At 34.1% G+C, this 18453-nt stretch overlaps 1 protein-coding gene across 1 annotated transcript; it reads right to left on the bottom strand.

The window, feature by feature from the left end:
• Window positions 1-4641: 4641 nt before the first annotated feature.
• Window positions 4642-6333, bottom strand: LOC132737236 (uncharacterized). Its single transcript, XM_060724497.1, has one exon. It carries the CDS (start codon window positions 6331-6333, stop codon window positions 4642-4644), a length of 1692 nt encoding a protein of 563 aa, XP_060580480.1.
• Between the last annotated feature and the right edge of the window lie 12120 nt (window positions 6334-18453).

The following is an 18453-nucleotide window of genomic DNA, read 5'->3' as shown; positions in this document are numbered from 1 at the left end:
GGGGTGCATCTTCTCATTTCTCAATAAACTTAAGTTTGGATGGCTACATTTGAAACATCAACGGATGGAGTTTTTATGACCATAATATGCTAAAAAAAAACATCCCATTAATGTATCAGAATACACATTTAATACCACTGAGTTAACAAAACATAAGAAGCATTATGTTTTAATTCTAATAATAAAATTCTTTCAACAGGAGTCACATTGAATTCCGATAAAAGACTATTTCTTACAAAAAGAATCTACACAACCAGAACCATCTTTGATTCTATCAATATGTATAATTTTCAACACAAATACTTGTATTTCCTAATAAATGATTTTCAGCAATTCCAAGTGTATCATATAATCAAGATAGTTATTCTTTGTCTAAGAAAATAATTATCTGAATTATTACATGAACTCCATCCACGCACATTCCAGTATCCACACTTAGTCTGAAAATGACCATCTCTGTAGAATCTACTATTTTGTGACTTCTTGATCTGTCATGAAAACTGGACCGTGCTGAAGAGGAATTGTGAGAGTCTCTATAATAGCCTTTATCATTATCTGAAAAAGAAGAATGTCTGTCATTTGTAAAATTTTGAAAGTATGCACTACGCGAATGGTTTTTGCGCGAGTAACGTGAAAAAGAATTTTGTCTGTCAATATGTTTATTATCACTAGGATTTCTATTAGTACCTATATATCGCGAGTTTCCACCGTGAAGACGCATTATTCCTCAACAACTCCATCTCCATGGAGTGAGATATTACAATCATTATCTCACAACACATGGTTATCAAATTCCGTTTGACAGGTCTCTTCTATGTTGTCTGATCTTTGTAGATTAACACTTTATTGTCGTGTTCTGAATCTTTTAATTTACGTTTAGCATTCAAAATAATTTTCCTTTCTTCAGTATCTTGGAGAGTAGCGATTACATTACCATCACTTGAATTTCTACATGTATTGAGAACGATTTGATTCCCATACCATCACTTATCAACAACTTTACCTTAGAATTCAGATATTTTCATCTTCATGAAAAGGTAGACCCTTTATTACAAAGTTACAGTTTCTTCTGTTGTTATGACTTTAATGGCCAAACAGTCAAAATGTTTGAATCTTACAATGGCCGACTTTTTTCGTAATGGATGTTTTTTTAAAAAGTGGCCGAGTTTTCTTTCCTAAATGTCATTGTGAAAAAGTATCAGCTCTGAATTGGAAGTGGTAATGCGCCCAATATTGCACAGTTAATTAATAATGCTTAAAGAAACTCATATTGAATCATGAACCTCCGAACCTTAGGCCAGACTAAGAAAAAGACAAAAGTTTTTCGTTGGCAGAAACTTATCGCTCTGTAGCATTGTCATCGAATGAGATGCCATGGTCATGACTATAAATTAGGTGAAATTTTAAATTTAGAAACATCCGCACATGTGTCCATGCGGCGGTTATCATGGAACCTTCAATGTGACACAAGAGTGCCATTCCATGAAAAGCGGCGTATGGTCCCCAAGTAAAAGAATGCTTTTGCCCTAAACGAGAAAACAATGGGGAACTAAATAAAATGGAATTTTGAAAGTGGATCTGAGCTTATGAAGCCTGCATATCACAGATCAGACGTCAAAAGACAAATTTAAAAAGCAAGCAACATATCCTATGGGTGATTATACAGTATTCAAGTAGGAATACTGGAACCACTCAAGTTGAAAATGGCCAAAAAGAAGAAACTAAAAGTACCACATAACATGTATACACAACAATAATGTCTTGCTGAACGATCTTCAAGGATCGAAAATATAACATCATTGATTAAATGTACGGGAGACTTTTTATAGCCGCCACACGGCACAAATAGCACGTATGTGACAATAAAATAGAGAAAAACAGAATCCAAAAACAAAAACAAAAATAAGTTCCCTTATACGTAGTTGTAGAAGAGTTATCGGAAGACTGGTATAATTGCTTATCAGTTTTTACCACCACTACTCCACCACTACTCCCTAATCTACAGGATTTTTCTTGCATTAATCCCCTCGAAAATATGGACAAATAGTCCTGTTGGTATTTACAAACCGATGATTTGACTTCTTGAATAGTGTTGGAATCACTAATGTAAATTTCAAGCCACTACTAATAGTCCAAACCTGATTTCATGAAAAACATGCCAAGCTAATAAATGTTTAAGAATTTTCAGCTCAAGCATATAACATTTTTGCCAAACAATTTTGATATTTAAAATTTTAAATATTCACAGCTGGTTCTTGTGGGATTTGAAATGAAAGCGTTATGGTTTTATTTGTCATTGAATTTCAAAAGCTCCAAGTACCGATAGCTTTGACTAACCTAGGTTCAAAGTCAAATGAGATAATGACATGATACGCATATAGCCTTATTGTTCCGCAGTGGAATCCATAAAACCTAAAATCAAAAGGAGTGTCTCCTGAGGAATCTCCAAGCCAGCCAACCCTAATTAATCCACAAACCACTGGTTTAAATTCTCTTACCTAGCTGTTTTGTTATTATTGCCATTCCAGGATGGCGACATATACAGTTAACAAGATTCGACCATTTCTCCCTGATCAACGCCTGCCATTCGAAACGCATGATTTAATGCAAACCTCAAAAAGGGGCGCCTACGGAGCACGCCATTCGCCATGTTTTTGTCGAGTTAGCTTTATATAGAATTAAACTACTTTCTTCATGTGCGAACCTCGAAGCAAGTGTGAGGGTTTCTACAGGGTAAACAATATATGAAATATTTCTCTTATATAACTCCATAAATAAGAAGTGCAGAGTAACGATTCTTGTGTACTGTACTTTGGGTCATTGAAAGAGGCATGCATACCAAGTTTTGAGTCAATCCGACTCAGTGGCTGAGTTATGCTCCGAACAAACCTAAGGTGACGCCGCCGACACCGCTGACGCCGCCGAAATAAACCCTTTATTTTTCAAGGCGAAAAAAATGTGCAAAAGAAGCCTTTCCTGAGATAGTCCTGCGGTAGAAATAAGGTGATAAATACTGCAAAAATCAGTCATTCATTACATTCTATATGTAAATTATTACTTAAACCGTATATATTGTTTGCTTTCCTTAAAACTTTCAGTGCATGTTCATTTAGGTTTTTTCTTGAATTTTTTCAGCTAGTCTGGAGGCATGCATCTTTAATGCACGAAGAACTTGGGCATAAACCCTCTACTATTGCACAAACATATAATAAATAACGAAAAACATGTACTAAGAGTGTACGTATCATAATATAAAATGATAAGGCTTCCCGCCCATATATCTATCCCGCCATTTTAACACCAATTCCCAAAACAATGTTAAATATGGTGGCATTTTTCCGACAACATATACATGTTATTATCGCTTTCATTCTGTTTTATTGTGTTTCATAAACAAGCATTTTTTTATATCTGTATGATATCAACTATAAATAATTGTTTGCACTTTCTTTCTATCTCGTATACAGGCTATTGACATTCCAATACCCAGTTTTATGATGAATAAATCTTAGTTTTGTTGAAATTTTAAAAGCGCTGTGTTTTAAAATCATGTAATTTTTCAAGTGCCTTATGATTTTTAAAAAAAATGAAAACAAGTTACTTTACCCGTTATCTCATAAGTAACGCCATGATTATTTATCTCCTATTAGAAAAAAAATCTGATTAAGATATTTTACTACTAAAATAGTTATAAATTCTAATGAACTGGACATTATTTTCTGTTATGATGTCATTTCTTATATAACGTCATCACTTAACTTTCCTTCCACAAAAAGGTAGTCAATTACAGCACTGTTTGCTTCAGCCAATACAATAACAAACTATATAAGATTTTATTTTATTCTCATACCGACTGCAGAATACAGAAGGGTGAACTACACAATAGTTTCAACTAAGTTAAAAGTATATTCATGCTGCTGCAAACATTATGTAGAGAAGTCACATTGGCATGTTGTCAGATACTGTACATAATAACTACATAATACAAATATATGCAAAAATGTGGTAATATATTAAGAAATTCACAAGCACCCAGTGGCACAAAAATCTATTGGATTATAATTACATTTATAATAGATTTTCACATCATTTTGGAATGAAAAATACTACATGTACTTTCCATATAGTAATTGTATATACAAAGTAGACTCCAGTCAAGTGTTTTGATTTTTTTTAAACATAATTATATTATCAGGACCACTTGCATGACTGTTAAATACCACGTGACTGTGACCGTGCAAATGATTAAATATTGATATGCATTTTTATCAGCTTGTACATTGGTTACATTTACAGTTTCTACTTTCATATATCGTTTAGTGCTATTGTACATCAATGTGTGACTATATGTTGAAAACTTATCAAAAAGTATTCATTATTTAATCGAAACATATATGAAATAGAAAAAGAAAAAAGTTTGGATCAAAAAAAAAAAAAAAGAAAATGAAGAAAAAAAGACATGTTGCTTACATATTGTTTAATTAATTGCAATTCTTAATTTCATTATTTCACAATAATGAATAAATGTAAAACTATGGATATATTAACCTTTTCTCCTTGATTACTGCAAAGAAACTTCAAATTTTCTGTGAAACAACACGAGGCTTAGATATAAAAATGCTTCAACTCATCGCTATTGCATTATTTTAAGTCGTATTCTTTAATGAAGTTGCGGCCTTTTGATTGATGATGTTCAGTGATAAACAATTTCCCCTGGTCTTCACAAAGAAGGAGTGAACATGGATTAAACACATTTTGCACATAGAGAGGTAAAAGTTCTCTTGTACCAGGTACAATAACTCTAATATTGTCACTTTCACATGGATCACAAATAGCAACATTTCCGCAGTTGGTGAATGTAAGGCCATGTGGAAATTCCATCTTCTTACTTTTAATTGTAGCTTTCAGATGTCCTGTCAGTGTAAATTCATACACGGCATTGTTCTTATAGTCAGACACGTACATACTCTCATTTTCGCTACTCAGAGATACATATAGTGGCACCCCAAGTATACTTGTATCACTGACTTGATGAAGAACATGACCTTTCATGTCTAATATCTGGACAGCTGGAGATTTACAAAACGTCACTGCTATTATACCGTTGTGATGATCTATTCCAGCACATCCTTTCCTGACTTGCAGACTGTGACTTACAGACAATCCATTTTGTGTATTTATAAACATGATTTTCCCCTCATCAAATAAAGTTGTTGCAGCAGACAAGGAATTTATTGTAGTGACGTCAACTGGCCCACTCGGAGTTTTCAATGTTGATGTTATTTTACACTCTTTATGATTGAATACTTTTAATGATACATTTCTATAGTCTGCTAATAGAATTTCAGCTTCAGATATAACTGCCATTCCCGTAATATAACAATTTGTTTCTGCTTTTTCCTTTATGTCGATTTTCTTCACAAAATTTGTCTTCATGTCAATGATACTTTTTCTGCATCGTCCCGAGAATTTCTTCACTTGTCTATCAAGGTTTCCAAGGCATGTGTTTTGCATTTTCACATCCTTCAATTCTTTAGAAGGAGTAAATTTTAAAGTGTTAATTTGACTTTTAGATGAAATTTCCTCATTTATTTCATGACATCTTTGCAGTTTCTTTAGTATTTGTTTTGATGTAACAAATAAGTTATTGATATTGTCTTTACACTGTTCTTGTTTATTTTGAAATTGTTCTATTTCATAGTTTAAAGCCTCGCATCGACCTTGAATTGTTTGCTGTTTAGCGATATCGCTCGCACTGATCTTTTCAACTTCTTGTATAAGGTCATTTTCTACCCTGTCAAGATAATTGTCCATCTCTTTACGAAACGTCTTGATTTCCTTCAATATAGTTATCTTTATCTCATCCGCTGTTATCAGACTGCATTTTATTTCTTGTTTACAAGAATCCAGGTTTTTCATAAGGTGATCAATACTATGTTTGATCCGAACAAATGCATCACTGTCGTCATAGTTACAGGACACGTTTGAAACGAGTTGAACCTTGCAGGAAGTATGTTCCAGTACCATACAATCTCCACATCCGACACTATCGTGATCCTGACAGTAAAACTTTACTATTTCGTTCTTATGAACATCACATAGTTCAGTGCACGGATCACTTTGAGTGGACAGTACTGTCGGCATTTCATCTTTAGATTTAATCACGTGATTCTTTGTTACGGCCAGCTTCCGGTGTGCCTTGATACAGGATGAACATAAAAACTCATTACAGTTTTCACAAAAACCCTCTGCTAGTACAGTATCACCGTCAACTTTGCATGGCTGACATGATCTAATAATATCTGATGATTCTTTACGTCCCAAAACTTCCATTTTGTCTATTCACAAACAGATTTCCCGTAGCAAAGAAGGTTTGTCAACTTATGGTATAGCAATCCTATCTTTACACGGTATCCTTTTTGATTATAAATTCCCGGGCACCATAGAAATAATGTAATTTCATTTGCGCAAAACAATGAAACAACTGAGTCTATGTTTTCAGAAAATCATGTCATCAATGAAGTTGAAGTCCCGGTATCATTTGTATTTATATTTTTTTTTAGTTGAAGGAAGATAAATCTTCATCTTCATTTTCATACCGAAATGCCACGATTAACTACAATAGGTTTAAATACAATATACTTTTGGACATCGTTAAAGGTCGGCTATTGTGTGACCAAATGCCTGTTGATAACGTATTTGAACTTGTTTGTAGTGACTAAACTTGTACGTTTAGTGTTGTAAATTCTCTGTAACATTATTAAAAGGGATAACACCCGAGAGCAATGAAAACAAAGCTATTGTGAATCAAAGTTATTGTATATATTCTTGTGAAGAAATATTTTAATGTAGGACACCCCTAATGGGCACTATAAGGTACTGTAAAATATACAACATAGGACAGTTATATGCCTTGAAGGACACATGTATGCAAAATTTAAACAAATTTACCGTATGGTTTATGAGTTATGGACATTTTTTCTGAACCTAAAATTTGTTATTGGAAGTTTTTTTTTTCAGAAATGAGGTAACTCTAAAAAACCTATAATATCATCATCATGAAAATGTTTTTGCTATTGATCATTGTTAAGGAGCAAATAAAAGCATTCAGGTAACAAATGATAATATAATAAAAGTCAAACACTTTTTGCTTTCCATAAGCGATCTTAGAAATACATAACTAATGTTAAAATATAAAAAGTTGTCCCTTCTGTGGTTTGAACCCACGCCCCTCAGTTTTAATGCAGTTGACAGTAATTCGGAGGTAATGCATTAGGGGAATACTACTATTTCAAAGTTCTACTAATCTATTTTATATACAATGTATTTTAAACGTAAAAAAATATGTTTTATGTGTTTTATTCACAAAAACGGGTAAATATTTTGTTACATATCGTAATCTTCTTATTTTCTATGCAACATAATCATTATACGTAATTGAATCTTAAATGAGCCGCGTCATGACAAAACCAACATAATGGGTTTGCGACCAGCATGGATCCAGACCAGCCTGCGCATCCGCGCAGTCTGATCAGGATCCATGCTGTTCGCTATCAGTTTCCAATCGCAACTACTCGGCCCTTTCCGTCAGTCTTCGGATAAGGACCTCGAACACAATAGTATGAATACACAGAACGGATGCGGTATTCCGGTCTAACCTACGCTAAGAAACTAAACATGTAAACAAATAGTAATTTAATGCTGGGAGTTGTTGAAACGTTTATTTCCAATATATGTACATGTAGTAAAAGTCCACCTAAAATAATTGAATTCATAGGTACAAAAGCAAACAATACATTATTTATATATTTACTAATATGGCTGTAGAAACCGAAAGTACAAAAAACCAACCGGTTGACATTTGGTCGGATTTATTTAGAATTGAACATCAGTGGGCATATTTAAATTACAAAATTGTTGCCAGACATATTTTCAAGCATAAGAGTACCGGAACAGACATTAGATGTCAAATATATACATTCGTTTTACATTATCTCTGTTTCTGTTTACATCTGTAAACCACGTGGTAGAACTACTTTCAATCCGTATTGTTTCCGAGGTTAATATTATAGATAATAGCCGAGACAGTTCCGAATGTATCAGTTTCTCTACTTGTTATAGGGTTGGTAAGCGAACAGCATGGATCCTGATCAGACTGCGCGGATGCACAGGCTGGTCTGGATCCATGCTGGTCGCAAACCCATTATGTTGGTTTTGTCATGACACGGCTCAAATATTGTTTGCTTTTCTTAAAATCCTAGTACATTTTTTAGGCTGATTTTCTTGTTTTTAATTGGATCATATGTAGCTTTAATGCACGAAAATTTGGGCCTCTACTATTGTACAACCACGTAATAAATAACCAAAACATGCACTGACTGTGTACGTATACCCATCAATATCGAATGCTAAATCTTCCCGCCATTATATGTTTTCTGCCATTTTTATAAATCTTTTCCCAAAACAATGTAAAATAAAATGAAACAACATACATGTAATTATCGCGTTCATTCTGGTTTTATTGTGTTTCATGCAACAAGCATCTTCACTATAATGTAGTTTCTCCGGTGCCTAAAGATTTAAAAACTGATAAGAAGTTACAATGTATTCATTAAATGGAAACATACATGAAATTAGAAAAAAAGATGTTGACAAGATACAATAACGTAGAAACATAAATGGCATTGTTTAATAAATTGCCATTCTTACACAGGTGGCAACGTCCAATCAAATCGCGTAAATACAACTCCAAAATGACCGGACAAGTAAAAAAAAATACCGTGAAACAGAAAAAATCGATGGTATATTGATATTCGTTGTACTTGAATTAGGTAAGCTGTGGAATTCTAGTTCTTTTTATTTGTGTTAAAGATCCTGTGTGTTGTTTTCAAAGTGGTAAACCACACTAGTGAAATTATATATATATATGTACATAATTATGAAAATAAAACAATTTTCAAACATCGAAGACTATATATTTTATGTAATCATTAAAATATATGCATTCATTTTTTATTGTTAAATTTGACTTAAACTTTACAGAAAATAATTTTTTATTTACATGAAATGATACATTCGGATATATCTTTATAAATAATGCTTTTTGGAACCTACAATATTGATAAATCTTAATTTGAGCATCATATGTGTGATTTTAAACCCATAACAAAATTGTGTTACAGCATCTTTAATGAATGATGCAGCTATATGCCGCCGGAATGGACCTGAGTCGCCGAAACGACTATTTCCCGTGTTCCATATTGAAGATTTTCCACCTATATATAGTGGACAAAATATTACTATTTTATCGGTGGTTTTTGTATAGTAAGCCTTAGAGTGTTGAATTATTTTTTCAGGGTTGTACAAGGGGTCTAGAGGCGAATTGGGGGAGGGGTGTCCAAACACTGATACTGCCACCTGTGACATAGGCCACAATTTCTTTTTACAAAGCTTCGTTCATACCGCCATGAGTGATATATTCTGAGTGATATGGGTTTTATCTCACAAAGTAAAAACCCAGACTTTCACTTATTAGTATAAACTATTACGAACGACTTGACAGAGCGATATTTTGACAAAATAAAATATCACATATGTCCACTGCGTGACTAATGCAGTAGAGGCAATTTTGCCTATTTTCACATCTGTTTGGTAATTTACGTGGATTGGAGGTACAGTATGCAATGTTTAAATTACTTCCTTTGTACACTTCACAATATTTTTATTTTAATATACATTTTCCTTAATGTTATGAAAATAAGTATGGATCTTGAGGCATGCTGCTTACATTATGTTTAATGATGAATTTCATGTAAATTTTGTTTTCCCCTTATTTAATCCCCTTCCGCGTAGCGGATAGGGGATTTTAGGAATGGCCTCCATCTGTCAGTTCGTCCGTCTGTCTTCTGTCCTTCCGTAACACTTTCGTTTCCGCTCCATAACTTTTAAACCGCTGATTTTTTTAAAAATAACTTGGCAAAATTGATCACCATTATAAGAAAATGTGCAAAGCGCTTTAATTGGGTTGCTAACCCCAAGGTCAAAGTCAGATTTAATGGTCAAATGTATAAAAGTCTACGTTTCGTGTCCCCTCCATAACTTTTAAACCTCTGAATTTTTTTTTTAATAGATTGGCACAAGTGATCACCATTATCAGACAAAGTGCATAACGCAATAATTGGTTGTTATCCCCAAGGTCAAGATCACACTTTCAGGTTAAGTGTTAAAAGGTATACAATTCGTGTCCGATCCATAACTTTTAAACCTGAATTTTTTTAATAACTTGGCACGAGTGATCACCATCATGAGACTATTTGCAGAGCGCAATAATTGAATTGCTACACCCAAGGTCAATGTCAAGTTCATACTTACAGGTCAAATGTTAGAAAGTCTACATTTCGTGTCTGTCCATAACATTTAAACCGCGGCAATGTTTTTAAGATTACTTGGCAGAAATGATTACCATTATGAAACCATTAGCAAAACACAATAATCAAGTCACAATCCTGAAGGTCAGGGTTACACTCAAAGGTCCAATGTAAAAAGCATCTTATTTTTCATGTCCGCTCTATAACTTATAGACAATTCAAGGGTTGTAAAATTACTTGGCACAAATGATCACCACCATAACACAATCTGCAGAGTTCAACATCCAGGTTGCTACCCCCAAGGTCAAGATTATATGTTCTCCATAACTTTTTTACTTTATGGAAGATTTTAAATAACATGACACAAATAATCACCTTCATGAGACTATGCGCTTATGATATGAATGGCATAACATCAAGGTCTTGGCTGGTAAAAGGTCAAGAAGTACACATCCATGTTCACTGGGGAAGGGGATTTAGCTGCCCTTCAGACTGCCTTGTTTTATATAAAGCCGGACAGGATATCAACAACTTTAAGCGTCTTACTCACTCATCCACTACAATTAACAATTGACTCTCAATTATGAGTGTCCGTTATAAAAACAATGATATCCATGTGATGTGATATCTTCCTTGTTCTATTTACATTAAAGTATTCATTCCAATTTATTTACATATCAGCCACGACATCATGTTACAATAAAGAGAAATACATGGAAAACATCTTGATACTGGAAGTTAAATAAAAAAAATCAAAAGAATACATGTTATTATTGTTAAATTATTTTAAGTAAGTTAGTCCTGAAAGTGAAACTAATATTTTCCTTGAATTTTTTCTTTCCTAACGATTCAGCGAGTGTTTAGTCAGGGGTGCTAGGTTACCAGTGCAAGTTTATCAGCGCAGTTTGTACTTAATCTTTACGCTGTTTAAGGTGACAACGGAGTCAATTATCACTGAAAATACCTAAAATGAGATTTTTTGCTAAGTAGATTTATCAACCTTTTCTGAACACATTCGAGATTTAATTTTGGAAGCAGTTAGTCCAAAAAATGTGTTTTTAAACGATTTAAAACGGTACCTATACTATTTGTATCTGCTATTCGCGTAACCTGTCGATTATCGATAACGCTCCGCCCCCTGTTGAGGCATCAATGAGGGAAATCGGTAGTTCCATATATCCGTGAATTACAGGTCCATACTGGTCCATACTTCTCGTAATACATGTATCGTTCATCTACCGTACACCATACCGTACGTCGGCCAATGTACGTAACATAATACGTATGAAACATAAATAATTAAGCATAGCGGCAAATCGCACGACCACGGGGTTGATTAAAATGCAGTTGCTAAAATATCCATAATGTGTGAAAATAATTTGTTTTTTTTTTTGTTTTTTTTTTTTATGCGTTTATTTAAGGTCGCCGCCGGAAAGCCCATATGGGCGACCGTACACTCAAGTCGCGTCCCGCCGAGATTTTTCGTCGATTTTTTTTTTCCAGCTTTATTGGTGAAGGAAGACCCCAGGTGCCTCTCCGGGCATTATTTCAGGCACGAGCGGGCACCTGGGTAGAACCACCGACCTTCCGTAAGCCAGCTGGATGGCTTCCTCACGTGAAAGATTTCGACCCGAGTGAGGATCGAACCTACAGTGGTGAGGGACCTGTGATCTCAAGTAAACGACTTTAACCACTCGGCCACGGAGGCCCCGTAAATAATTTGTCTGTCCCGTTAATCTGATATATATTACATTGAGTTGATAGACTTTTGTACGGATTCAAGGGCTTGCTTTACATTCAACCTCGTTTTCTAACAATGTCAAGTAAAACAACAACAGACGACATTTTTTATGTGAACGCTTATATGACTTGGTAAGGTGTCCCTGACAACTTTTTTTAAACCATTTTAGATTGTCTAAGGATGATTATTTCTCTATGAATAAAAAAAGATATTAAAATAAATTCTCAGTGAAAATAAATTGTTCGCCAGTAAATCCGACACAGTACTAATAAATCTGGGACAAAGTATGAAATTAATTGTCTATCCCGGTAGAAACTGGATCTCTATGCCGTGCATAGATGATATTCATGATAATAGAAGTCAAGAAGGCCACATAATAATGATCGAGTAATACCTTTTATTTCTATTAAAATATGTGAAGCATTATCAATTTGGTGGAAAAAATATATACTATCCCGTTCTTATTTGTACATCTACCATGGACTTTAAAAGACTGTCAGAAGCTCAGTTTTTTGTTATTTTATTTTATATTTTAACGGAATTTCATACACGAATACACAGGCAGAGTGACACTGGTATAATACATTAATAATGCTGATGATAATAATAATAAACTTCAAATAGGAAACAATTAAATACCCCTCTAGCGGTGCGCAAATGCGTTCCATTTGCCCCCACTGAGTGCCTCAAATTTTACCGATAGTCACGTGACATGTCCAGACGGGCAGTAAATCACGTTAAGAATTGAAAAAATTTCGCCTATAAACTGATATTAATCAGCAGCTTTTTAATTGGTCAGATGTCACTGGGTCATAAAATGTTGTTAGAGTATGTTACCGCAACTTGTGACCCTCCCTGGTGCGATATTTGTGTATTATGCAATTATTTAGCGTGAAACGTAGGGGTCCGAGAGAGAACAGCCGATTTATGACACTTCGTTTGATGCGGGTCGGACTAACTTTGAATCGGCATAACTTTTTTAATAATCAAGCAATTAACATGCGGTTTAAAGCACATGAAAGGAAATTCATTTACGGAGGGAACCGTGTCAGGGATTTTTGTTTGCTCTATCAGCGACTTAATTATCTTTAATTACGTAATATGTATGGTGAAAAAAGTCGCATAAAATGTTTGACGTTACGTAATATTTTTTTGAGAAAAGATATAAAAAATTTGAGACACGGTTCCCCAGATAATATAAGTATGGTAATTTTCCAAAAGTTTGATGACAAAAAAATAAAAAATGACTTTGATATGACGATTTAAAATTTTAGGATTTTTAATCAAAATCAATCATTTACAAAGGCATTTTTTTCAAATATGTTATTTTTTATGATGATCAACGACATTTAATGCACAAAGATTAAATGAATAACAATTATTACAAAAATAACTTGGTTTAAATGACATTTATGTGAGTACCACGGAAAGTGTCTGTTGTCACCTTAAATGACTAAATGACTATATATAAACTGCGGAAAGCCGTTATCATTGTGTAAATTGTATAAATTAATTAACATTAGTACAGTAACGAATTGTAGCTGATGTGCGCACTGTTAAAAAAAACTGGAAAAACATATAAACGTTTTATGAACCCTCCTATCCACTGTTGTGGAGACGGTCTACAGAATTTTCGTATTATATATCTATATTAAATCCATCACATTTAAGACTAAATTCTGGACACAGAATATCCCCTACAGACATTTGGTGGTATAACTTCAAACAACAATACTATCTAGCTAAATTTAGCACAAGAAATACTAGTAGTACATTAGCCCTTGGCCTTTATATGCAGCTTTAATTTGTGTAAGCACTAAAAATAAACCAAATAACAACCAGGTGTATTCTGGCGCATAGTACTTTCTGAAACCTTCCACCAAGAAATGAAATTCTGCAAAGATACACAAAAAACCAACCTTTTAAGTACTCAGAAATGAAAATTTATGTACACATTAAAAGAAAATATACTTAAAATCTAATTAGTCTGACCAAGAATGACTTGAAATGGGCCAATTCATAATTTAAAAGAACTACTTTCTAGGGTCTGGGTCTAATTCCGTACCGGGTTGACACCTAAATAAATTAAAAATTTGAGTTAAACTAAATTTTATACTCATTTCCAAGTAATCTAATGTTATTCAAATTATATTAATCATGTATGACATGTCTCCAACTAATAGCATAAAAGCGGCACTCTTTCTTAAGTAGTAACCACCTTGCGAAAAATCAGGCTCACCAAGGATGATTGAAATGGGCCACTTAAAAATTAAAAAGAACTGGGACCCGTCTAATCAACAATCGTACAATTTTGAAAATCTTATCGTACGATTCTGATCTACGATTGTCATACGATCGATCGTAAGACTGTCTTATCAACACGGTCGTACGTTCAACCTAAAATCTTACGATTTTCATAGACGTACGATTCTTACGCCTGCGCAATAACACGTACTCTCCATTATGGAGATAAGGCGCAAATAAATGTCAAACCAAACGAAGAGATCTGTTGTAATTTTAAGCATCTTACAACCACAAAAAAGGGCTGCTGACTTGAGCCTGATGCGTGTATTTATAAGTGTACGATCGTTGATAAGACGGGCCCCTGGTTTCTAGACTACAACAGGCTGGGTCTTATGCCGTACCAGGGTTACAGCGTACACCGAAAATAGCCAAACGAAAATAAAAATGTTTACCTCGAGTGCACCCACTTATTTCTCCATCATAATAATCAATTTTTCGAAACTAAACAATTTTATGTCTAGCAAATTGAAAACAAACGTTTAGTTTAATTGGCGATAAACTGTAGCGTATCCGTTGAAATTTGCGAACAATGTTTATAATCACTAAATAACGTGCATAACGCAATTGTTTTATCAAAATCCTTATTTAATGTAAAATATAGACTTCCGTCTACTTGCATTTGAGCGGTCATCCATCAACTCGAGCTGATTTTATCAAAATTTGTGAAAAACTCAGTAGATCTTATTTCAATACTGATTGGTAGAACGTTACAGTAGAATTATATGTTCGTGAAGTGAGTAGACACTCGGAACATCCTGAGTATACGTAGCCGGAACAAATTTTTTGTCTAGCCATGCTATTCCGGCTACTCCGGCTAACCATAGATGATACTGTAAAAACTGTGCAAAAGACCATTCATTATTTCGATAATGTAATTTCAAATTACTTATCACCTCGGTTTCTGGCTTTCCGGATAAACATAATAACCGAACTTAAGGCTATTCTAGATGAAAAATATGACGTGAGATTTAAGAATATATGTGTGGTCCATGGAATGTTTGTGTTTGTGTGTCCGCTGGTATTGATGTGTCCGTCGGGAATACTCTGGGTTTTTTGCCGACATTGAGCCAAAAATCGTTCTATAAAATTAATGGTAATTTCAGTCCATAATTCGCCATTTCGAGAGCCCTAGCCACAATTCCGTAGAACCCCATATGGGGTCTGACGGTGTGTCGCTGTTCCCGCTGTCGCTGGTATCCTGCCTCCTTATGTACATTTCTTTTTTCAATTTCGTAATGTTAACCTTCCTTTTACAATTTTTGTTCAATTCTTAGAATTTAACCTTATTCATATATATTTAACAAATGATTATATTATTGAAGGGAGACAACTTTGTTAATAAGATATAACAAAGCTGCTCAACACGCCGGTGGGCCATGATTGAATAGAGCATTTACCATGACCATACATTAAATGACATTAAATAACGATGAATCAAAAGCAGGCAATTCTCTAGAATATTTTCATATATATATTGCCCTTGTCCAAGCTGCTAAGCTATCCGAAAAAAATTATACTTCAGTATAATTTCGTATACAGTACAATCTCTACATAAGACCACTCCGGAATTAAGATCACCCCGCTTTTTAAAAGAACGGAATTTTCTGTAGTGTAATGAATTAAGACCTCCCCGCTTATCCATTTTTAAGACCATCTGTTTAAGTCCCATTTTTTTGTTTTATTCTTTATTTGAACCCACTATTGAGACCACTGATGTTGAGCATAATAGATCACAATTTGATTCTGCTTGAATGCTCTATGGTATGACACTTATCAACAGCTTATTATTGGGTTATTTATGACATAAGGTGAGAAAGTAAATAATAGAGTTACTGTGGTTTAATGTTTATTTTGTGAATAATTAATTTCTTTAATAAAACACATCATAAATAAAAAGCATATTTAACATATTAATTGAAAAGAACATTGTCACTCTCTACAGAGTTATAGGAGACTTTCGGTTTCTATCTTTTTATATCATAATACAATTAAAATCATTATTGCATAATGGAGTATTAAAATTCACTCATTAGTCTACAACTTAAGCACAGTATAATACATCCATCTGTATGGGACCTTCCTAATTCTAAAGAAAATGCCCTAGTTAGGTTTGGGATATGGTCCAGTAGGAACATGGATATATAGGATGTAATCAAGTGTATGACTAAGTACATGTTTTTAAGGGAGGTGAGCAAGTAAGTATATGAATATACAGGATATTGAGAATCATTAATGTATGGGACATTGTCAAGTACGTGTTTGTAAGGGATGTGATCATGTAAGAACATGAATGTACAGGAGATTACAAGTAAGAACATAAATGTATATGAAGTGACCAAGTACATGTTTTCAAGGGACGTGACCATGTAAGAACATAAAAGTACAGGATATTACAAGTGAACACATAGATCAATTACATCGCTGTAAGGGAAGTGACCATGTAAGAACATATAATTACAGGATATGGCATGTAAGAAAATAAATGAACAGGATGTGACCATTAAAATTATTGTGAGGGATATGATAGATGAAGAACATGAATGTTAAAGGGTACATGGGTATTGTACAATTAAAAGTAAGTATATTATAAAAATCTAACTGTACAGATGGTTCGATCTAAAATTTAATATTGAGACACAGGTTTTGACACTTTCTCTAACAATATGATAGGTAAATTATGTACATCATATAGTAATTACCCCCCCCCCGCCCTTCAAAGAAGTAGGGGTATATTGCTTTGCATTTGTATGTCGGTCGGTTGGTCAGTAGACCAAATGGTTTCGGATCAATAACTAAAGACCACTAAGGCCTGAGAACTTCAAACTTCGTTTGTAGGATTGGATGACCTCTATTGTTTTGGGGTATTGGTCAAGGTCAAATTGATCTTGAATGTCAAAATGGTTTCCTATAACTCATAAATTCATGGGACTTTGACCTTCAAACTTCACAGGTGCGTTTGTCTTGGCCAGCAGGTAACCCATATTGATTTAAGGACCACAGGTTAAAAAAAGAGAAATAAAGAATCCCTTAAGAAAGCCCAACAAGACGAAATGTTGCAGGCTCGGTTTGATTCATGGACGGTAATGGACGCCCCGAAGCACCGGCTTAAGCAGAATTCAACATTTAATCATGGAAACATTCGCAGATGTGTTCATACGGCGGTTATCATGGAACCTTCAATGTGACACTTTCGTACCATTCCATGAAAAGCGGCGTATGGTCCCCAAGTAAAAGATTGCGTGTGCCCTAAACGAAAAAACAATGGGCGGAACTAAATAAAATGGGATTTTGAAAGGGGTTTAGAGGTTATGAAGCCTGCATATCATAGATATGACGTCAAAAGACAAATTTAAAAAGCAGGCAACATATCCTATGGGTGATTCAATATTATTCAAGTAGGAATATTGGAACCACCCAACTAGAAAATTGACAAAAATTAAAAACTAAAAGTATCACAAACAGAAGTCACATTGACCGTGTATGTATAACGGTTTCCGACCAATAACGCAACAGCTCAAGTTGCCTTTGTTGACATTTTTATTAAACTACAAATGAGCCATGACATGACATTTCCAACATTGTGGTCACATTTCACATTTTACTTTTTTCAAAGATTCTCAAAATGCAATCTTTTCTAAATCATTCGAGACAAATTCTATTATCTATGGACAATGAAAACTTGACTTAAAACGCTTTTGGACATTAATACTGATGCCGTTTTATTTGACAATAGTGACAACATCACCCATAAATGCTACATGATTAAACTGAATCATTGTTTTGTTTGACATATATTCCTATATGAATGTATCTTGGTACGTAAAATTATTTTACAACGAAGCTCACATTTTCATTTTTGAGGGTACAGTGACAATTGTGAGCCACCTGAAGTACATTTTTCAGGTTAACAATGATCATGGTGGCAGTGATTTTTCTTCAATTTTCAAAACAACCTGTGGCTTTCTGAAGGGAAATATAGCATGATAAATCAGAAAAGGGGGAAATCGAAGAATGGAATTTACCTATTCATTAAAAAAATCA

The sequence above is a fragment of the Ruditapes philippinarum genome, unplaced genomic scaffold (assembly GCF_026571515.1).
Source record: "Ruditapes philippinarum isolate M1 unplaced genomic scaffold, ASM2657151v2 ctg2989_1_1_1_1, whole genome shotgun sequence".
Taxonomy (NCBI): Eukaryota; Metazoa; Mollusca; class Bivalvia; order Venerida; family Veneridae; genus Ruditapes; species Ruditapes philippinarum.
The sequence above is the reverse complement of the archived record's forward strand: the minus strand, read 5'-3'. Positions and strand labels throughout refer to the sequence as shown.

What these genes read in the sequence shown, in the direction of transcription:
- LOC132737236 (XM_060724497.1), bottom strand. Translation starts at nt 6,333, where the DNA reads ATGGAAGTTTTGGGACGTAAAGAATCATCAGATATTATTAGATCATGT.